Source organism: Filicampus tigris, chromosome 21 (genome assembly GCF_054856515.1).
Source record: "Filicampus tigris isolate MCC_2025a chromosome 21, RoL_Ftig_1.0, whole genome shotgun sequence".
Taxonomy (NCBI): Eukaryota; Metazoa; Chordata; class Actinopteri; order Syngnathiformes; family Syngnathidae; genus Filicampus; species Filicampus tigris.
Genome location: NC_141237.1, coordinates 12,711,798 through 12,735,484, shown reverse-complemented (window position 1 = coordinate 12,735,484; position 23,687 = coordinate 12,711,798). Strand labels below are relative to the sequence as shown.

At 40.4% G+C, this 23,687-nt stretch overlaps 1 protein-coding gene across 6 annotated transcripts in view; it reads left to right on the top strand.

The window, feature by feature from the left end:
* The window catches only part of sema5a (sema domain, seven thrombospondin repeats (type 1 and type 1-like), transmembrane domain (TM) and short cytoplasmic domain, (semaphorin) 5A), a 136,732-nt gene that overhangs the window by 102,998 nt on the left and 10,047 nt on the right, over positions 1-23,687 (top strand). For all 6 annotated transcript variants that reach the window (XR_015084291.1, XM_086020966.1, XM_086020968.1 and 3 more), the window contains 3 exons: positions 498-645; positions 7,583-7,808; positions 19,549-19,758. Coding sequence is in view for 5 of the 6 variants with exons in the window: in XM_086020966.1 (XP_085877092.1) it covers positions 498-645; positions 7,583-7,808; positions 19,549-19,758 (584 nt within the window). In the remaining variant the exon portion in view is untranslated. The remainder of the gene's footprint in view (positions 1-497; positions 646-7,582; positions 7,809-19,548; positions 19,759-23,687) is intronic.

Genomic DNA, 23,687 nt, shown 5'->3' with positions numbered 1-23,687 from the left:
GCTGTGTGGTTTCATTTCGCACTCAGTGATATGAATGCTTGTCTGTCTCTATATGTGCCTTGTGATTGACTAGCAACCAGTCTATGGTGTCATCTGCCTTTTGCCTTAAGTCAGCTGGGATAGGCTTCAACTTCCCATGACCCTGAACAGGATAGGAAGTAGAGAAAATGGATGGCTGGATGCATGGATATACTACAGCTCCTAGGTGTTGTCATGTAAAGCGTCCATAAAGTTGTAGAATGTTATTTTAAAGTTTAAAATTCGTACGCAAATATTTCTTATTTTAAAATTTAAAGAAAGAAATATTTGCGTTCTGATTTGGCATCACTGACTTCACTGTTAATTTTTTTCAAATGTGCGTTCCATTGTTTGTTTGCACGTTCCATTGTTTGTTTGCACATAGTTGTTGTTTTTTTTCTTGTGTTACAACCAGGTCATGATGTCAGTGTTATTTAGAATGCATGACTTGCAGTCACTCTGTTGTTTTTCTTGGGCAGGTACTGTAATGAACACCTGCCCTGCCCTCCACACGTCTACTGGTCGGCTTGGTCGGCATGGGAACGGTGCAACGTGCCTTGCGGCGGCGGCATCCAGTCGCGGCGGAGAAGCTGTGAGAATGGCAATGACTGTCCCGGGTGTGGCCAGGTTGGTTATGCAAAGAAAAAATGGATTCAACCATTTGTTTAGGGTCTCAGTTTGCACTATTTGACGCAGTGTAGGCTCACTGGCTATGGAAGGGAACATAACCGCATCCTGGTCATGTTTATACTGTGGAAACATCTGTCTAGTATATCACCGGGAGTCCTTTTATATCACAAATACAATACAAGTCCATTATTAACAGGTTTTGCGTGTTCAAAAACAAAGGCGCGATGCAAAGGTCAGGCTGAACAATGAATTGTTTTCTTTTGTTGCCAGTGCGGTGTGATGATCACATAATCTCTGCTGCTTTTATCTTTGAAATGAAAAAGAGATTTGTGGATGTCCTTTCCTCCTTGTCCTTCAGCGTTTGAGTGTTTTGTTTGGATAGAACAAGCTCTGACGGATGCAAATTGTTTCATTGTTGCTTCTGTGAGTCTTCGCCCATCAGCAAGACAATCAAACTTGCTCTCTACCGACCGTATGACCCTCTTGATTGATTCATTCGTTAATAATGGACTGACCCCTTAATTTTGCTGAATCTTTCTTCCATTTGATCATATCTCTTTCAACTAAGTGGGAAGAGTTCAGGCTCTTTTCTGTTCCAACTGGATTCTTCTCCAGCATACAACACAAGGGTCATAAAGGTATGCTTGAAGGAATTTGGTGTGGGGGAACTTGACTTTACAAGCACATCAAACACCTTTGGGAGGAACCATTCATAGAGACGGGGAGTCATGCCCTCTTTTCCAACATACTGGAGTTATAGACAAAAACAAATCCATTTAGTGTTCGTTTTTTAACTTCATTTCATGCAGCTTTCTTAACTTGGTCATTCAGAAGTTAACCTTCCAGCAATGGCATCTAGCTATATTTATTTTGACCTTTTACTGTAAATAACAGCCAGTGGTGGACAGGGAATGATTTATATTCAGGTGGTGGTGCCTATTAAGGTAGGCTTTTGTTTGTACATATGCATTTTCAGAATATTAATTTTAAAAGTTACTGGTATATTTCAGTTCAAGTTAAGCGAAATTTTCATGGATGTACAACATTGCAGAGTGATCACATCAGTCTACTGCAAAGCTAATTACTTTTAAAGAGGATGTCTAGACTGCACTAAAACATTTGAGTAACTGGTCAATGCTGCCGTTTTGGTTAGCAACAGTTGAGACATGGACAGAGTTCTAATAGGAGAAAGGTTTGTTTCAAGTAAATACCCTATTTTTCAGATCTGAAAAAGGTCGTCTATGAGTCTCACTATTTGAGGGAATACATTCACTCAATTAACTTTTTCCACCATCTGACTTTGTTTGCAACAATCTTCAACATCCCCCCCAACCACAAGAGACCCTGGTCGACTAAATTAACATTTGTGGAAAAAGTCCGCCCCAAGCATTATCTAATGGACCATTTGATAATGTGAAAAAAGCTTGTACTGTATTATGACGCCTCCCACACAGCCTTGGAGCCTCAGCCTTGCATACTGATAATTGACAATGATGTTAGTTAGTTGCTACACAGTATCACACAAATGGAAAAGGCACCTCTCCACTTCCACTGAGCAGTCACATGGTATTGCCCCTCACGTTCTTTCTCTATATTAAAATGGACTTCCCAAAACTGGCCGCAAATCTGGAAGCATAAAAATGTCTGATATGAAGGTGAAGAATTGAAATTCAGGGAGACTAAGGCATCTAGCCAAACACTTGAATCACGTTGTCAAGTTCAAATGTTTGAAAAAAAATAGTTTTTTGATTCACATTCAGATTTTAGTTGACAAATAGACATAATAGCCAAAGAGTTGTTTTTCTTTTAGAATGATAAATGGATATATACGTATATGACATTTTTTTAACATGGCCATGCTCGTCGTCTTTGTGCTTTCATCTGGCTTTTTTTTTTTTAACAAATAAACTGTGTGTCATCAATGAATCAATGTTAGCAGTATTCCATGAATTTGTACATTTCTGTGAAAATTCAGTATTTCTTGGAAAGCAGACATTAACATTTTGTAGATGCGTCACAGTGGTTTCATTCACACAGCCACACTGACGTTTGTATTCACTTGTGGACATAATGAGCTTTTATAATTATGGACAATTGAAAGGTTCCATAATCAAATGTGAAGGTCAGTCAGATCTTTCTGTAATTCAGCCCTGCAATTACGTTTACCTTGCGTTGCAAATCACGCATGGCTGATTGTGAAAAGGTTCCGCGAATGAAGGTCATCCAAACAGCCAAACAAGCGGGGAGGGATGTCAATTCACAATTGAATTATTCATGCTGCAGTGACGTCCAACTTGGCTCGCTGACAGTCAAGATTGGTTTCTCACTGCTCCTGAAATCAAACAGCCCGCCCGCCATGCTGTCAAGAGAAGCTAGAGGGCTGAAACCGACACTTTAACGTAGTGCAATAACAGCAACAAGGTATATCATAGCTTTTGGATGGCAAGCTATTCTTCTGACTTTTTTTTTTTCTGTTCTACATTTTAAGTAGAGGAGAGGGAAATCATAAGAATTGTGCACTCTGGTGACAGGTTTTGGCAGTTTGGTATGGTGGGAGGTAGGGCACAAGGTTTTCCAAAAGCACCGCATACAAGTTGGGGTAGCCCCTTGGTGACTGATACGCAGAAAATCAAATATGGCCACCAGAGAAGACTAGAATGTCTTCTCCAATGTGGTGGTATGGTATGCATAGCAGCTCACCCTTGTCAAGCTACATGTAATCAAGGCGCAGGCGTGTAATCACGGCAGCAAGAGTTATGGGCCTCACGGACCCATGGAGAGACGCGACTAATCTCCCACCAATCTGCCATCAAGATTTCGAAATCTGAATCTCTGAAGGTCATTGATGGGTTTGATTTCTCACCCCAAGAAACAGTGAACAAGTAGTTTTTTTATATTGGTGTAGCCCTAAGTGGAACCGCAATATGACATTTTAGTTTTCCGGTGGCGGCCATATTTGATTTTTGTGTCGATGCATATGTGCTACAGCACAAGTAACTTAAAGATGGGAAGTCAAACCAAACATTTTTCAAGAATATGTTCTATGCAGGCCCACTAGTTGAAACAAGGCAATATGATTAATATGAAATATGAGTTAAGCAGCAAAATCCGCCCATTTTTATCCATCTCCGGGCGAGGCCATTTTGTCACCATTCTTAAAAAGATATATGTACGGGTTGACTTCCGCTTTAATTACATATTAGAACACAAACCCTGTGGCATTACTAAAAGTCAAACTGGTGCTTCCCCAGCAATGAAAGGCCACTTCTGAGCTCTTTATGCTCATCCATATAATAGCGTGGCTGCTGAGATTGTCAACGTATCAACATGAATGCTTAGTTTATGGTTATTTGTCATAGCCCAAATACAAACCATCTGAAATGTTGGACTAAGGCATGATTTTTGTTCAAGCCGACTGTTGTGGTTGTGTATTTTTACATGATTCAAAGTTCATCGCAAGTGATGGAAATGACCCCAAAGTCCAGCTCCTGGACAACAGCATCCTCGTTTATGAAATCACACACAGGGTGAAGTCTGTTTGACAAAGTGCGCTGCTGTAGACGCTAATTAAACAGACGCGTCACGGGGATGTGAGGAACGCTACGTCACCATGGACACGATGGTGTTAGATAAAGCCTCCGAAGAGGATTAGTCACACTAATAATTCACGTGTGGAAGTTTGTCTTAAATGTCAGGGAGCCAGTGTGTACGTAAATATACACCGACACAACCTCTACATCCAACAACACAGGCGCACCAATAAGGAGCATAATTAGTATAATCATGGTGGGAGGTTAGATAGGCAACACTCGTTATTATTCACCTCCAACTCTCTGAGCACAACAAAGTACCACATCCGCAGAAACACACGTAATGATAAGTAATTACACTTGGCATACGCTCGCCTGCCACACGGTTAGGTAAACACATGCGAAAGTGTGTTTCGGAAAAGAAAAGTGGAAAGAAAAGTTCTCAACGTCCTCCTCATACATTTGTTTTGGATTCGTGACAAGGGTCGTGCTTTGTGTTTATTCAACTATTTATTTTCACCATGTCAAAAGGGAAACGACATTTAATTTGAGTTCAGATTTGTGCTTTAAACAAAAAAGGCCATTTTGCTAATTACACTATTATCCCGATGTAGCCCGAACGACCTCAAATGGACCTTTGACTTGTTGAAAAATAATTTGTAGCCCTTTAAGATTTATATTTGTGTACCTCTGTTCTAGGGAAACGGGAAACCTTCTGGTACCCATTCAAAGGCTTTACACCTCTTGCTAAGCCACATGGCTTTTTATGTCGGTTCACTCAGTGGGATGTCTTTATTCGGTATACATTGACCATCTTGCTATAAACTATATACAAGCAGTAGTTAACGCAGAGTCTCTCGAGTCACTGAATGTGGTTTAGCTTTAAGCCCGGTAATGATCTCCTTAGGCCTCTGGATTGACATGAATCCTTTGAGAGCATTGGGGGGAAAGCACACCAGAGAGGTTTCATTAAATATTTACTGTGTTTGGCAACCATTAACAACTCACAACACCCACAGATCACTTACCTTTATCTTCGCTTTTGTTAGCTTGTTCTTGTAGTTGCTACGGACGCCAGAAAGACACGAGGGTTGTCTGCATGTTGTTGTGTCTGATGATCACAAACCAGTGGCGGCTAGTGTGGGATAATGTTAAATATTTATGTGCGGCGGTGATTACAGCACTAGATGGAAAGAGGCAGGAAGTGCAGTGGACCTGACGCGCTCGTTCATCATGGGCACTAACAGAATCGCAATCCCACCAGTGTGTTTTTAACCTTGGCTCTCAAAGGGAGGGAAAGTGTGACGATTGGAAGAGGCAAAGAAAGATGAGGCGGATACCGGCGGGAAAAGGATGACCAGGAAGTGGGGATGAGTTATGAACTGTAAAAGATACAATACAACAGATAGATGGAATGAGACCAAGAAAGATGTAAAAGTGAAAATAATGAGGGGTGTACACTCAAAGGCCACTTCATTAATGGACATTGAGCAAAATAGGCTACACGTGAGCAGATGATAATAATTGATTTGTCTGTGGACTGCTGCAGTAGTTTGTGGCCCAGGGTTGTTCTGCATGCCTTGTTCCAAGTAAACCTACACAATCAAATGAGATTTAATAGTTGCATGTTGCACTGCACATCATACTATGGCGGGGTCGACAACCTTAAATACTTCAAGAGCCATTTCAATCGTCTCCTATGGAAAAAAAAAACACGGTGAGCCACAAAAAAGTGAGGAGAGCACTTAACATCTTCTTTTTTTTTTTTTTTACAGCTATGGGAAAAAATTAAGAGGCCGCCATGTTTTCTTCAATTTTTTGACATTCAAACATTCCCAAAACGTCTGCTGATTTTTGCAGATTTATTGATTATCGGAATATCCGAATCAGCATTGGCCTAATCTGATCCATATCGGTTGGGCCCTATTAAATACTGATTATTTATAAGTAACTAAAACAAGTGTATGTTTATTTGGGACAATGAGAAAATTCTTGCCGCGTCAGTATTAGAGGAAAAAAATTATTTATGGTTGTTTGCGGTTTGCATTTTTATGGAAGTGAACTGCATCATGCTGAGGTGTATTTTTTTCCAATATATATTTTGGTTATGTTTATAAGGACTTCAGAGCTGCATGTGGGTCTTTCATCCTGCTGTGACTGGGAAATAAATAATCAGTATTTAATAGGGCCCAACCGATATGGATCAGATTAGGCCAATGCTGATTCGGATATTCCGATAATCAATAAATCTGCAAAAATCAGCAGACGTTTTGGGAATGTTTGAATGTCAAAAAATTGAAGAAAACATGGCGGCCTCTTAATTTTTTCCCATAGCTGTAAAAAAAAAAAAAAGAAGATGTTAAGTGCTCTCCTCACTTTTTTGTGGCTCACCGTGTTTTTTTTTTCCATAGGAGACGATTGAAATGGCTCTTGAAGTATTTAAGGTTGTCGACCCCGCCATAGTATGATGTGCAGTGCAACATGCAACTATTAAATCTCATTTGATTGTGTAGGTTTACCTAATATTTGTGACCTGTCACACTGCTCTATCCGCCGGGCTCTTATCTTATTTTTCCAAGGTCTGGCAGTCACTCAAGGTATATTCTGCATAAATAAACAAGCCTGCAAGGGAAAAATAGCAGTCAGTCTTCCACTTCCTCTGGCATGGAACAGCTGTGATTACGGTATCTCCTCACTACGGTTATCATCACATATAGCACCTCAAATGTTATTTTCTGACCGCTTGTCCTAATGGAAGCTGGTGGAGGGAACTTCTAAGGCCATATATTCCTGAATGTGACCCACTTCATGAGCTTCATTGATGTGTTTTTCATATTTATAGCCAAATGCAGACAGGAGAAAGCGCCTCATTTCCACCTCCATGGTTCACATCCTTGCCTTGCATCCCTTGCTTCCCCCTTCCTGCCCTCCTTTTCTTTCCACTTGCCTCTGAACTCCATCAATGACCTTTTCTGCCTGCTTTGTTTGCGTCTCGCCATGTTCAGTGAAGGTGTCTGAAGGGAATGTATCCTCATCGGGCCCCAGCCAGCCAAGCGGATATTTTGGCGCGGCAGACTGCCGCATCAGCAACATAAACCAACCAGAACCAGAATCAGCTGGCTTTCAAGGATGAGCAGCAATGGAATATTTGAAAGAGCTCTTTGTTTCTATGACATCAAATAAGCTGTTTCATTTCACATTTGTCACCTGTTGAGAATTTTAGGAGCAAATGTCTCTTGTTTCTAAGCATGAAAAAAAATGTAAATTCCAGGGATTGAATGGCTGGACTGTGAAAAGACAGATAAATTCGTCAATGGCAGTGAATGAGTTAATGACTCGTGATTATCTTGTCCTACCAGCAAATGATCTTGCCGCATATAAATATGTTGTCCCCTCATCTGCAGGAGTACCAGTCCTGCAATTCCCAACCTTGTCCCGACCTGAAGAAGACCACTCCCTGGACCCCGTGGACACCGGTTAACATCTCGGACAACGGCGGCCACTACGAGCAGCGTTTCCGTTACACGTGCAAGGCTCGCATCCCGGATGCCAGCTTGCTGGAGGTGGGCAGGCAGAGGATCGAGATGCGCTATTGCTCCAGCGACGGCTCGACGGGCTGCTCCACTGATGGTGAGAAGCTTTTGTTGCCTTTCCCTGGTCCAACTCAATCGTTCTGTGCATGTTTACGCTCAAATGTTCCCGTTGCTTTCAAACGCTGCTTAAAAAAAAAAAAAAAAATCAACTCATATATCAACTTCTGTTTTCTGTCATTTGGCAGACCAAAGCATGAGACATGTTAATTAACTTCCAATTAAAACTACTCAACAAAAATATAAATGCAACACTTTTGTTTTTGCTCCCATTTTTAATGATATGAACTCAAAGATCTACATTTTTTTCCCACATACTCAATATATGACCATTGCGCCATATCAAGGCACCTGGCATGTTGGAGAGGTGTTCTCTTCACAGATAAATCCCGGTTTACATTGTTCAGGGCAGATGGCAGACAACGTGTGTGATGTGTGGTTTTCTGAGCCCCCCCCCCCCCCCCCATGAAACGCAACTACACCTTTCAGATGGCCTTATATTGTGGGCAGTCTAAGGCACACCTGTCCACTAATCATGGTGTCTAATGAGCAACTTGATACGGCACACCTGTGAGGTGGGATGGATTATCTCGGCAAAGGAGAGGTGCTCACCATCACAGATTTAGACAAATTGTTATATTGTGTATGTGGAAAAAGTTTTAGACCTTTGAGTTCATCTTATTAAAAATGGGAGCAAAAACTAAAGTGCTGCGTTTATATTTTTGTTGAGTGTACATTAATCTCCGCCACGATACACAATTTGGGAAAAGGTATTTAGACCAACTTCTTAATTATGCAGATGTTTACTTTTAATATTCCTTCATACTATATGCTTCCAACTATTGCCCCTTTTACACAGTATGGTTTGTACTTGATTTGCTGTGGTCATATTTCTGCTGGATAAACCAGGTACTAAACCAGGGTTTTGAAATATGCTCAGATGAGAGTATGGGAGACGAAAACACTATTATATCATACTATACATTCTCCATTTTTCGTTTTCTTGCTTTGGCCAACACTCAATATGTCAGGAATATTGGAGACCCTCGTCTGCTCCGTAGTTGTTTATTAGTGTGTCTCATTCAGACTGATGCATTGAATGCAGCATGGTTTCCACTATACTATTTTCTATACTAAACTAAGGGAGTTCATCCTGATCTGAGCTAACACTGCCACTGTCAAATCAGCATCATTTGGTACAGTTGGAAGTCTACAAAGTGCCTTGACCTCAAATCTTTGGGAACAACCATAAACAGAGATTATGAGACAGGCCTTCTCATCCAATATGTACGTGCTTAACGGATGAAGGGGGAACACAGAATCCAGTGTAAACAGTTCCCACTACTATGTTGTATTCCAATTTTCACTTCCAGGTGTAATATCTTGATGCCATCTAATACTTGTGTCGATATACTGTTTTTTCTCTTCTTAATATTCACCATGAAGACCCACAGACTTTGCAGCTATTCCAGTTAGGACCTTCAGAAACTAGACATCTAAGCATTTATACAAAGAAGCAGGTAATTGGCATGTTAAATGCAAGGATTAGGATTAATACGGGTGGCGAAACACCCTTCCCCAGTTTAAATTAAAAAAAAAAAAAAAAAAAAAAGGTTTATGGTGTTGGTGGGCTTTTATCATAACGGCCCGTTCCACTTGAGTTGAATCTGGGTGGTCCGTCATACTTGTTGAATGTTTCTTCTCCCTGCTTCATTATTCCAGATTATCAATCTAGTCCAGTGTTGTCACAGGTACACATTGTTGATGTCACATTTTGAGAGTATGCAAGAAGCACCACCGGGCGCGGTGAAAAAAAAAAAAAAAAAGAAAGTCAATTTTTAAACTTTTAAGACAATCAGACACCCGGGAGCTTTGAACTGGTTTGTCTCATTATCAGGAAGATGTGTGTGTGCGCACACATGCCTGCGTATGGTGGCCTACGTATGTGTTTCATTAGAAAATGTCACCAGAAACAAGCCTGACATCAGATCACGTGAATTAATCACAGCAAGTGACAAAAGAAGCAGCAGCATGTCTCACTTGTAGATAATGCAGCCTGGGGGCTATGACTGACAAATCCCTTTCTTTTTTTTTTTTAAAGATGAACAATGTGAATGTGTTTAATAAGAGCTGATTTCTTAATTGAAACGTTAGAGCCTTTGTCAGACGTTACCCACTTAAATTTTACTCTTGGATGCCATTCCCCTTTATATCCCTTTCATACTGGCATTCAAAACCGACAATTATTTCGTAAATACGAATTCATTTGCTTAATTTATGCTGGAGTCTTGAATGATTTTATTTTTTAGTCAAGCTACTAGTTGACCTTTCGGGCAAGCGGCGGAGCGAGATTCAGACGCAGAACGTCGCAAGTGTGAGGCAGCCAAGCTAGCCACTCAGAGAAAGCAGCTATTTCAAAACCACCCCAGTTTTGTTTATTGGCGTCGAAACAATATGAGCTAAGGAAAACAGGGTGTGAATCTTTTCCCGAATTTTACCATTCATGTCTGGTGATAAAGTACTGAGTAGCGCCTAAAGAGAAATCAGGTCCTTTCCTCCCATCTCGCACATCAGGCAGGGAAAATAAAATATATGTGCTGGTTGGCAAATGAAAATAGATGTTTATGAGCCAATTGCATCCACGGTCAGTAGTGTTTCAAGTTTATGGCCTTCATTTTCATTTCTCATTTCAAGCCGATTCATTACAAGCTTTCTCCTGAACACACTGTCTGGATGCTCCACTAATCTCCCATCATATCATCTTGTTTGGGATCTCTTCTGCATCGTCTTCAGATCACATGCTTTTGTCACATACCGTCATAATGTGATGGTGCATGTAGAGCTTTTATTGCTCTTGACTCATGTTAAGATGCGTATCAGTCTTTATTACAGGAGATAAATGGTGACTGATTTTTTTTTTTAAAAAAGCTTTTACACGCTACCGCATACTGCGCTGCTTCACGTGAATGATCATAGCTTAATGATAGCGATAATTTGGAACCTGTTATGGCTAAAAGCACAGATGTCAGAATCAAATCCTGGTGATCAAATTCATGCTTCATCCATTTAGCTAATGTAGCAATTTGGCCACATTTGTGACAACATAATGTTGCGTGCAAGGATTTATGTACTATAATATTTTCTTGTCGCTATACATGATTTCTGACTTTGCTTAGGTTTTGCTTAAAGCGGAAGTCAACGCAAGCATTTTTTTCGAGAATACGTTCCCAGCAGGCCCACTAGTTGAAGCACGGTATTCTGATTAATTTTGCGTTTGTGGAATATAAATTAAGCAGCAAAATGCACTCGTTTTTAGCCATCTCTGGTCGCGGCCATTTTGTCTTCTGTCGACTGAATATGACATCACAACTGCTCACAACGACCAATCACGGCTCAGATTCAGAAAACAGGTCAGCCGTGATTGGTCGTTGTGAGCAGTTGTGATGTCATTTTCAGTCGACAGAAGACAAAATGGCCGCTCCCAGAGATGGCTAAAAGCGAGTGGATTAACACTTATTCCACAAATGCAATATTTATCAGAATGCCCTGTTTCAACTAGTGGGCTTTCATAGAATATATCCTGCATATCCTGGTAATGAGTACCGTCCATCTTTCCTTTGACTCAATTTTTGCAAACTGAAAATGTGCCTTATTTTTTTTATTTTGAAATGGTCTCCACTCACCCATAAAGCCTAGCTCTATGGAGTGTATGGCTTATTGTAGTCCTTATGGACAGACTCTGCAGCTCCAAAAGGGTTATCTTTGTTTTCTGTGCTGCCTCTCTGATTTATGCCCTCCTTGCCTGGTCCATGAGTTTTGGTGGGCGGCCCTCTCTTGGCAGGTTTGTGCGCTGCCATGTTTTTTTCCATTGATTGTGATGGATATGATGGTGCTCCCGGTGATCATCAAAGATTTGAATATTTGTATAACCCAGCAGACTTGTACGTCTCAACAACTTTGCCCCTAGCTTGTTTGGAGAGTTCCTTGCGCTTTATGTCAATTTTCAGCAAAATTAACATTAACGATGCATTAAAAACCTTTCTGATTAGATCAGGGGTAGGCAATTTCAGTCCTCGAGGGCGGGTCTCATGCCTGTTTTCCATCTTTCCCCATTTGAATCAGGTGGGTTGCAGCAAGGTGACATATAAAACATGCAGGATACCGGCCCTCGAGGACCGGAATTGCTCACCCCTGGATTAGATCAAAGAAATCCAATTCAAGGTTATTTAATGTGGACAATGACTTGGGACGCTACACAATAGTACTCATCGTAAGATAGGTTTATTCTCACAAAATGAACTTTATTCATGCAACACAATAATACAGCATATAATGTTGTCTTTGCTCATGTAAAATTCTGACTTTTTAATCATAAAATTAATTTTCTCATAGTATACTGTATGTGTAGGACTTGCTGTTGCGACACCTTTTGGGACAAGCCAAAAGTCACAACATCACCTTACCTTATTGTATAACGCTTACTTTCTTATTGTCTTAAAATGATTCTCTTTTCTCTAGTGGTATATGATATTATTCTTGTATAATTGCTAACTTTTTCATAGCCTATTTTTTTTAATTTATATATATATATATATATATATATATATATATATATATATATATATATATATATATAGCATCGATAAAGTCTACTGGTCACCATGATTTATACATATGTTATTAAAACAAAAAAGCTTTAGAGTAGAGGAGACGTTACATCTGCTTCAAAATATTGACGATGAGGATGAATTGCTCAGCTGGCACGTGCACGGCTGAGTCCCCCTGCCACGGTGATAGTCGTGACGTACGTTGTTGGTATAGTATAACCCTTAAAAGTTTTTCTTTCTTATCTTCGGAGGCCGTGTTATGGCGGGTTGCGATATAGGTTTGACTTTATGTATTTCTTCTGGCGTCTTCCTTGCTAAATACAACCGACACGGCATTACAGTGTTTTGTTGCGTCTTTATTCAGACACGAACAGCCTCGCTCTAATTCACCTCTCGTTTCTTCTGTGCTCAGGAAATGCGCCGTACCAAACCAAATCAAAAAGGAATAAATACTAGAGCACAATGTAAATAAATAAAAATTTACTCACAAAACAATATTGCAGCATTTTAGAAAAACAATAAATACAAAATATATGCGATCCCCAAATTAATATAAAAAAAATGAAAATATCAATTGGCAACCAAATCGATTGTGTGTTACAGTCCTACATACCAGACAGTCGAAATCAATAAAATAATGAGCTTTTGTGCTTGTTTACATAATTCCCCCATGGATAAAAAAGTAGACTTTCAGGTTGCCGCTTGCTCCTGTTTTTTATAACAGCACAACACACACGCAGCGCGAGAGCAGCACAGGACAATCTCAGCGGTCCACCAACTGTTTTCCCATTCATTTATCTGACGCAATTTACATTAAAATATACCCACAACTGAATTCTAATAAACAAAATACCTTTATTAGATACTCGAGCATCGAGTAATAATCTTTTTAGTCGATGCAGTCATTGCCAGAACGCAATAAAAGTGACATCCGTAAAAATGACTGCTGTCGTTTGTTCTGGTTGTCCAATTTTAAGCACAGTCCAGAAAACCAAACAGCGCTTGAGCAACAAGTTGCCCGCAATACCGCTTCTCCTCACAAGGGTCGCGGGCGTGCTGGAGCCTATCCCAGCTGTAAGCAGGGGACACCCTGAATTGGTTGCCAGCCAATCGCAGGGCACACAGAGACAAACATCCGCACTCACAATTACACCTAGGGGCAATTTATAGTGTCCAATCAACTTACCATGCATGTTTTTGGAATGCGGGAGGAAACCGGAGTACCCGGAGAAAACCCACACAGGCACGGTGAGAACATGCAAACTCCATGCAAACTCCACACGAACCCACGACCTCTGAACTGTGAGGCGGACGTGCTAAGCAGTCGACCACCGTGCCGCCCCTTCTGTTAGTTTACAAGAATAAAAAACAACTTTTTGGCTTATTAAATATTTAAATAAGGTTTTACACCTCCCACTGTTTGACTCCAACAACCTGTCCGTGTCTTCGGCCTCATACGAATATAAGATTTAGTCTTAAGTCATTCTGTGTGACCACAGGCCAGCCGGAAGTATAAATGATAGCTATAAAGACTAATGTGCTTGTCTGGTTCGATCAATAGAAAGGGGAAAAAAATGATCTAGTCTTAGTAGTCATATAGGAGCACTAACATTGGACTTAAAGTGTTGGAATTAGACCTGAGTATATTTCATTTTCTTAAGTGTATTCGCAATGTGAGAAGAAAACCACAGCCATCTCTTTGGAAGCTTGTGAGTTTATTCTGTGGTCAGCTTGCTTTACTGAGCGATGGCTTCATTGTTTCCCCTGGAGAAAGTGTGGGATGTCAGCAGGTTTGATGCGTTTCACTTGAGCTGATGTGCTATCAGGGCCAGGACCCTCTCATGGGCATCAGATTACTTTTCTACACAGCACAGACTTGGTGGACACATGCCAGTGCTGACGGATGATAACCGCTGCGCTATCCTTATATTGTCTGTGCTTTGTTTTCCCTCTCAGCTCAGCCAGCACTCTACGCTTTATACGGCTAATTGGCTTTTATAAAGGGGAAAACAACAGGCTTAGCTTAAAAGTGTGTTTATTTTAAGTTCTTATCGCAGGTCATTGCTCGATTAGATCTTTTTAAAGTGCTGCAACTTTAAGATAAATAGAGTAAATGTACATTCTGCTTACCTGAATGATTCACATATTTATATTATGATGAACTGACTTTTTTGGTATTATTTGTATTTATTTATATTTTTGGGGATACTATTAAATGTGAATTTCTTCATTTCAAGTTCCAACTTTAATCATTGGAACACCTTTATTAACAAGGGATGTTACACTGCCCTACAATTATAAGAAGTTAAATTATTGGTTATTGACTTATTGTATTGGCCAACACGTGTACACTTCGTTGCGTTGACGTCAGTTAAATCGTGGTACTATCTTGGTTGGTGATAGAAGGCATGCATTGGGTCTCACTTTGGCTCATTTTCCCTATTGCAGTGGGCCAAATGTTACACAGCTATTGTTACAAAGGAACCACAACTCATTTGACAACCCCTTGACACATTAAGTGATATGAGAAAAAAAACAAGACAGTCATGTAATTCTTTCTCCTTTGTTTGCAATGAAATTACGCCTTTGACTTGAAAAAATTCCCTGCCAGGTGGTTTGTAGTGTGCCTTTTCATGAGAGAGAAAAAAGATTTGATCCTGACCTTTAAATTCACATATAAACTTGTTGTGGCTTGGTTTCTCGCTTTGTTGCTTTTTCAGACTGGATGCTTTGTTGGCATCCCATCGGTGCCTCAATTTACCAGGGAAGAAGGAAAGGCTTGATTTTGACAACAGTACAAAAAAACAGACCCGGTTGTCTTGCTTCTCAGTAGCTTTTGTTCTTTTTTTGTTGATGAATCCTTTGCCAGTTTATACATTGAAAACGACCAAATTCAGGCCCACATCTGTCCAGTGCACTCTAACTCAAACAATAACTTTTTAACCTGGACATTTCAAAAGCATACCTTTGGTTTATAGGTCAAATTTATTCCCATCAGCATCTGTTTTCAGATGATTTTCACTCACCTTTAAATACCCATAACGTTGTCAGCATTGAGTTACTGTAAAAGTTCTATGCAGCAAAATCAATTGGTGATGTGTTCAAGGGCCAACCGTCTGTCAGAAGCTGAGATCAAGCGATTTCTTACCAGACAAACTAATGGACCACATAAACAATAAGCCAACATATGAAACGAATCGCTGAGTTGGCATTGTGATTTAAAATCCTTGAAGTCAGACGTTGTCTTTTATGGAAGCCATATGTGATGTGAACCCGATGGTCGAAAAACACAACCTTACAGTGGAGTTGGACCAGCAGGATATCACATTTGGTGTTGCCCCCTCAAAAGCGTTCTAAAATGACCGCCACCAGCTTTCATGTTGTTGTTGTTGTTTGTTTTTCTATCCTTTGAAGACCGAACTGCACGGACGTGTTCGGAATGAGGCAACCTTGATGTTTTTTTCATAAATGCCACATCAAGCAGCAACCTTTAACTGGATGAAATGTTGTTCAATTCCTGTACCACATAACACTATGTGGATGATCTTGAGACTGGCTTGAGTATTCATCCAGCCATTTTATTCTGCTTATCTGGGTGGCAGCAATCCAAGTAGAGAAACCAAGACAATGACCTTCGGTTCGATCAGGGGAACACAGAGGTGTTCCAGGTCAAGGGTATGCTCTTAGAAATTCTGTTCAGACAGATAATGAATGGAACTGGTGACAAAGGGCAGCATTGGTGGAATCCAGCGTCCGCTGTTAACAAGGTGGACTACTGCTGGCAACATGAACCCAACTCCATTTGTGCAGGGACCAAGAGTTGTGATGACCCGTACCTGATTGAATGGCTTTTCTAAGTCCACCATCTTAGTTATTGATCAATAGGCAGCAGTGTAGCGTTGATTGCAAGTGACTATCCCAAATTGACCTGTCGCTTCCTGGATTCTTCCATCAGTACACTAAGGAGCCTTTTTGTTGTCAAAGTGTTTGACAAGCCACATCGTTTTAGTTTGGAGCAAAACAAACCCAATATCGTCTTCTGCTTCCTGTAACGACCAGGTGTCAAATTTCTTTTGTGCACATCATTGTGTATTTCATGGCAATTTGTGAGTCTGTTCTGTTTATTACGCCCCTGTGCCCTTTTAAGAGTTTTAATTGCTTTCTCTTTACTTGGCTCCTCCATGAAAAGCGTCCCTTGGGGAAGGTGCCGCCTGACAGATCTCAGGGCAGCCAAGAGATTTCTGTTACATGGTTTCGACTGTGGGCAACCACAACACAACATTTAATAGCATGACACACACATAGAAAATGGCTGTGCTGCTCTGAATCTAGGACACTTTCTCACTTGTGGGCATAGAGTATATGATATCAATAAATGTTTACATTTGAAGCCGTGCACAGATATCACTATTTGAAGGCCTTTACATTGTCTGTGTGGTATTACACTGTGATTCCTTTTTCCTGCATAGACAGTACACTCTTCTGTCTTCAACTAACACTCTGCAGAACATGAATAGCTTGTGAAGCAACAGGAATGGAGTTAACTATAATGATGTCTCTTTGCGAAGGTGACTGTTAGATCTTATGACACTGCATCCTTTTTCATCTCTGTCCAGCTCAAGGGCACTTGGATCAGATCACTTGCATATATACATATACATACAGATCAATAGCTACAGACACTGCGAGTTGTTAGAGTGAAAATGAGAGTCAAACCGTTGGTATAGGAAGGCAAAGTTGCATTAACACGATACACAATTATTATACATATTACATATTGACAATCAAGAATGCATCTGTCAAGGCTAAACCTCAAAATCCTAATATATTAAGTATCTTCTTGGCCTAGAAACACCGCTAATTTGACACGATATGCTGAATGGTACCACATATGCCGAGGTAAATGAGTTAAACCCAATTAAACGTCCTACTTGGAGGAAAGGAGTCATTTTGTGACCATCACAAGTTTTGAATCTGAACAGCCATGCATGACGTGGGGTCCCTCAAGGGTCTGTCCTCGGACCCCTTTTATTCAGTCTGTAAATGCTACCCTATGGGTCAAATTTTCAGAAGGCCAATGTTGGCTATCTTGGCTATGCAGAAGACATGCAGCTATATCAATGTCCCCAAATGACACCAATTTAATTTGTCACGTCACTGTCTAAAACAAAAGGATGATGCAAAATTGTTTTCAAGTAAACCAAAGCCACGCTGAGGTAATTGTATTCCGCAAGAAAGAAAAGAGAGGCCTGCTGTTCATAAACACTCGAGTCACTGTGTTTAAAAACCAAACACCAAGGCCCATGCCTTTGTGTGCTGATAGATTCAGATCTGACTTTTTGCAGTCATAAAATCAATCACTAAGTAGCCTGATAGAGTGAAGGGTTGGATGCTCCAGGCAGACCAGGAGAAGTTTATCCATGCTTTTATATCCAACATACTTGATTATTGTTATGGTCTTTTGACTGGACTCCCCCGCAAGAGCATCAAACAGTTGCAGCTCGGTGTCAGAACATATCTTGAATGGTTTAGGTCCCAAATACAGTACATCAAAGAAATTCTAATTGGATAAAATGCAATAGAGCACTGAGGTAAGCAGACTCCGGTCTATTAATTGAGTCCAGAATTCAAAGCAAACATGGTGAATCAACATCCAGCTGTTATGCTGCATGCAAATGGAATAAGCTGGCAACAGCAGTGTGGTCAGCTCTGAGTGAAAATGCTTTTAAATCCAGGCTAAAAACAGTTCTTACCTATGAATAAGGTCTTTCTAAAGCATTTATAATATCATGTTTTCCAAATTCTTGTTCTTGCACTGTTTATAATTTTAGTAAGCTACTTTTTATTTACTTTGCTTTCACGTATCTTTAATTGTTTTGTCTGTAAAAGCTTTGAAATGTTGTACTTTTAATTTTGTGAATCTAATCTAGTTACCCTGCGCATGAAATGTGCTATATAAACAAAGATACCGGTACTTTGCGTTAAATTCAAACCTTGAAGACAATGATTAACATCGTGTTACTACCTCTGATATCATTTTCATGTTTATATTTGTCACAGCGAAGTATAACCAGCGAAACATTTTTTTTGTACTTTTATTGGATCTGATTAAATGGTGCAGAAAAATGGTATGTTGCGTCCAAAGTGACTCCCTGACGACACGGCTTATGTTAAGGTTTATAAACCTAATGCATATTTGCATTTTTCTATGACAATAAGAGCAAAGGTTACAGTTATGTGAATGGCCGCATTAATGAGATGAAACATGATGAAGCTCGCCAACATAATCGTCACTAGCAGCCGTTCAATATGTGGGCCTTAAAGAAGTCTGGATGAAGAGTATCAGGTCACAGCTGCAGGCGGGTCAGTCCGTGCCACTGCCCGCTTCGAATCGATATAGAGCACACGCCTCGACGGGCCCCGTCAGTGCGCACGCCAGCTTGTGAGGTGATGAGGCTATAAGATGCCAAGGTCGGCCGTATTTATGAAGAGGTTGAGGACCAGCACAAGGTAAACACTCCATATCTCTGAGATTACAAGGCAGCACAAGGGCTGAAAAAACAGATTCCCGGTTGTGGTAATGAACGTGGGAGGTCATCGTAAATGGCAAAAAGGAAGAGAAGGTACAGAAATAAAAAGCCTCAAAGAAGGTGACGGAGAAGATTGACAAAAAGTAAGCAGCCTGTCTTTTAAGAGCCGGAGCTGCACATTATCTTCTGTAAAAGTAGGATGTGGCCAAGTGTTGAAGGAATGACTCATCCGACAATGGCTTGGACAGTCGCTGTAATTTCATTGCAGGTGATTATCATTCACTCAAACAGATGGCTTCTCATTCAGAGAGACCAAATGATTCTTCCCCCTAGTGCTCACTGCCTCTCACTGGCAGCAGCATTTCCACAACGCTGATTAATGCACGTGGTAATTATAGTTTAATAAAAATTTCTCTTTCGGATTCCGTGATTCATTCCACATGAGTGCGCCAATGATGAAAACTGATGTTGTTTGATGAACACGAAACGCCGCACTTAACTTACTGAATCCATCTTCAGAAAATAGAAATGAGGTCTGCGGAGTTGATACACTACAATTCTGCAGCTGTTTCGAATCCATCAGGTGAAAGTTTTAAATGCGCTTTATTTGAGCTAAACTCAATCTTGATTTTCCTTGCTGTAGGTGAGGTTCTTCATCTGGGGAAGACCTCTGTTCGCACCGTGAATGGTGGCTGGTCCTCGTGGTCTTCCTGGACCCAGTGCAGCAGAGACTGCAGCCGTGGCATCCGCAGCAGGAAACGAGCTTGCAGCAACCCAGAGCCGAAGTATGGGGGTCAGACCTGCATGGGGGCTGCCCAGGAGTACCAGGAGTGCAACACCACTCCTTGTCCTGGTAAGGGATTCGCACTGAGATTCACCAGATAGACAATATAAAGATGTATCCCACTGGACATCTTGGAAATGTTTTAATTTGCAAAAGTGGCAGTGTACTAAAGATGTGGTTAAATCGGTTTTAATCTTTAAGTGTATCATCCTAATTGTTTTCCTGTGCGAAACTAAGTCATTAGAAGAAATACCGTAAATACCGTAAATAAATTGTGTCTCCATGGGAAGCAATTAGTTCCCCTCATTTGCTGTCCTACACAGATGAATACACACTTCCCCACATCCAACCTAATCTACCGTTTCCCCTTGAGTAAAAAGTGATTGAGTCATGGTGCCAAATGACTTGCAAATCTTCAGGAATCACAAAAGAAATCAGATGCAGGAAGAAGCTGTGATGAAAACTCCAATTTACACCAAAGAATCAAAGAGGCCATCCCTGAGGCACTCCGCTATGTAATTACACAGCAGATAAATTATGCTGGCTATGGCAGCCTTTGTTCGTTGTGAAAAGCCCAGAGACAATGAAGTTTCAACACATAGCATAAGGATGCATTGTAATGAACAGAATCATTTGCTTGATGAAGGAAAGGTGCTTTCTAAATGGAAATGCTGAATGTTTGACATCAAACGTGCGGGTTTTAAAGATTATTCATCTGAAACCCCACGGTAAGGGTTTGGATCCCTTGCTAATAGCCTGGCTGTGCGCGCAATCTGCAGCACCCTCAATCTGTCTACCTAAATGCTGCCATGCTGGAAGTAAGCAGTGGAGATAAGTGTGTGTGAATAGCCATCAATGCTATTTTTACAGCCTGTTAATTCAGCCCGTGGATGGTTGCATGTGCCGGCCCGCAAAGTTTTACGCTTCATGCTTTTGCATACAGCACATTTTGCGAAGCTGTAGACTAATCACACCAAAGTTTTTTAGCGTGGGCTCTCAGGTTTGAGCAGCAATGAATACTAATGCTTCTAATAGTGTTCGTCTGAAAGGGAGACGGCATTTTCGGTGTCCCAGCAGATGCAGTGTGAGGCCAGCTGTGATCGTCCAATGTCTAATCCTATTGTCCTTAATCCAACACTTTGAAGGAGGAAAACAGGTGTCGCGCCGACCATCCGTCTGGTTTAGAAATAAATGAATCTTGTGTTTTTCTCACAACTTTGCCCAAGATGAGACAATCCGTCACGGAGGGCCGGAAATCGACTTGTGCGTCACTTTGAGATAGAGAAATTACGCAGGGATGACAAAAGCAACGGCATCTTCAATTACCTGCACAGAGCTGCCAAGCACCAGTGGGTCTTTAAAAGCAATTTTCAGATGCTTCTGAAAAGGGAATTACTCTCTGCCAAAATGAGGTTCTGATTTATCCGTATGATTGGCAAACGATATTAACTTACTTGTAATTCTCCAGTCTTCCCTCATATTGCTTAATTTTTGGTCTGGCAGGAATTTCCGAATCTCTTATTGCCCTCAACATCACATCAACACATTCTAATGAGAGCTAATACTTTGCAAATAAAATCATGCTCAGTTTTGACAGTCTCAAAGTGTAATCACACGTAGAATATGTTTGTATGTTTGTACTTTGGTTTGGTTTACCATATTTAGCAACATAAAATGGGCAAATACTAAAACCAGACCTCTATATGATCATTTACAACCACAATAATAAACATTGTTAAAATGTTTGTGCTCTCAAACAGCCTTTGTTAAAAGGGAAGTCAAGTCAAAAACTTTCGGGTTGATTTTTTTTTTTGGTTGTTTTTTTTGTTTAATTTGTATTCCGCAAACGTAATATAAATCAGAATACTGTGTTTAGACTACTGGAGGGTGCATAGAACATATTGTAAAGATTTTTGGGGACTTGATTACCTTAAATGCTGCTTTTGTAGTGAGTCTTTATTAAAGTATGCAGGTTTAAATTTTCATTGTTTTATTTAATTCCATAGAAAAGTTAATTTTAATAGTACTAATAAGTAAAGTAATAGTTTAATAAAAGAGCTTGTAAGAAAACTGATGTTGTAACCAGGATTTGCTCCACGAGGTGGTACAAAGGAAGAGCAACACGGATCCCGATGGTTCATTTATCTCAATTAAAAAAGAAGAAATGGATGAGTTCAGGGGTGTCTGGAGTTATCTGGAACAGCTGGAGGATGCATACTTCCTGTCATGTCAAACACACACACACACGCACACACCGCAAAGACAACCACAATTTTTCACACTTTCTGTTTCTTCTTGAAAAAAAAAAAAAATGGAGGAGCTCCTTTTCAACTGCAACATGAATCAATGTTCCTGAACAATCTGTTTTGATTTGTTGAAGCCAAAATTCACTACCTGCTGTGAATACTAATCCATTGTGAGGACAAGATTTTTGGGGTTTCGGAGGGTTGGGGGGTGGGGTTAAAGTGGAAGTACTAATACCTGATTTCCTTATATAGTGACTAACCAAGGGCATTTGTTTATTCAACAGATGAGAGTATCAGATGTCTATTATGGGTAAGGTAATTGGGGGGAGGAGCCTTTTTGTCTGCTACTTTACTCAAAAAGTACAATCCACCAAGTCACAAACCAGCAAAATCACAAAACCATCCAATCACCCAGGAATAATTTAATTACCATGACAGAATTTGATGCAGTGGGTCGAAAATCTATAACGGTTTTGTACAGCACTTAATACCATCAACTAGCTGTCTTGAATCAATGCCATCTGACTTTTTCAAAACTATTGAGAAATCCGTTTAAAGTTCTAACAGAGTAACAGCAAATAATCAACTGCTCACTTCAGGCAGGCGAGCGTCCTCAACCCCTGAAAGTGGCTGCCATCAAGCCACTTCTAAAAACAGAATGCTGGATGTCTCCTTGCTCGGAAATTATAGGCCCATCTTAAACCTTCCCTTCTTATCCAAGATTGTTGAGAAAGTGGTTTATAATCATCTCAGCAAAATCTTGAACTCTAAATGGAATTTTTGATAAATTCCAATCAGGCTTCCGACCTCATCACAGTACAGTAACAGCTCTTATTAAAGTGCTAAATTATATAAGATTGGGCACTGATGGAGGGAAGGTGTCGGCGCTAATCTTGTTAGATATAAATGCAGCGTTTTATACACTTGATCATAACATATTGTTGAACAGGTTTAAAACTTGGGTGAGATTAAATGGAACAGTCCTAAAATGTTTTAGGTCTTACTTAAGGAAAGGCGTTACTTTGTGACCATTGGAAGTTTTGAATCAGATTGAATGGCCATGACATGTGGGGTCCCTCAAGGGTCAATCCTTGGACCCTTTTCGTTCAGTGTGTATATGTTACCTTTGTGTCCAATGCTTCAGAACGGCAATGTTTGCTATCATGGGAATGCAGATGGCACACAGCTATATTTATCAACAGCAGTTCAGTTAACATGCTGTGTATCTATGTAGAGCAAATTGACAACTAGATGAATGAACATTTCCTTCAGCTGAACAAAACATGGAGGTAATTGTTTTTGGCAATAAAGAAAAGTGGATTGCTGTTAGAAAACACCTGGAGCCACTGTGTTTAAAAACCAAAGACCAAGTAAGAAACCTTGGTGGTGATACCTGACTTTCAGCACTCATATCAAATCAATCACTGATAAACATATCCGGATTGTAGGTTTGCTTGCTCCAAGCAGACCAGGAGTTTGTTTGTAAATGATTCTAGGTGTTATAGCTGCCTTGCCTTTTCATAATCGATGGATCCATTTTCCGTAAAGGTTTATCCTCACTTGGGTCACAAGTTAGCTGGAGCCTTTCCCACTGAGTGGCGAGTAGACTGGACCGCTCGCCAATCAATAAAGGGGTGTATACAGATGAAATATCATTCACATTTACACCTATGAACAATGGAGTCTCCAATGAATCTGAAATGCATAATTTTGGAATGTGTGAGGAAAAGCCACACAGACACATGGAGAATA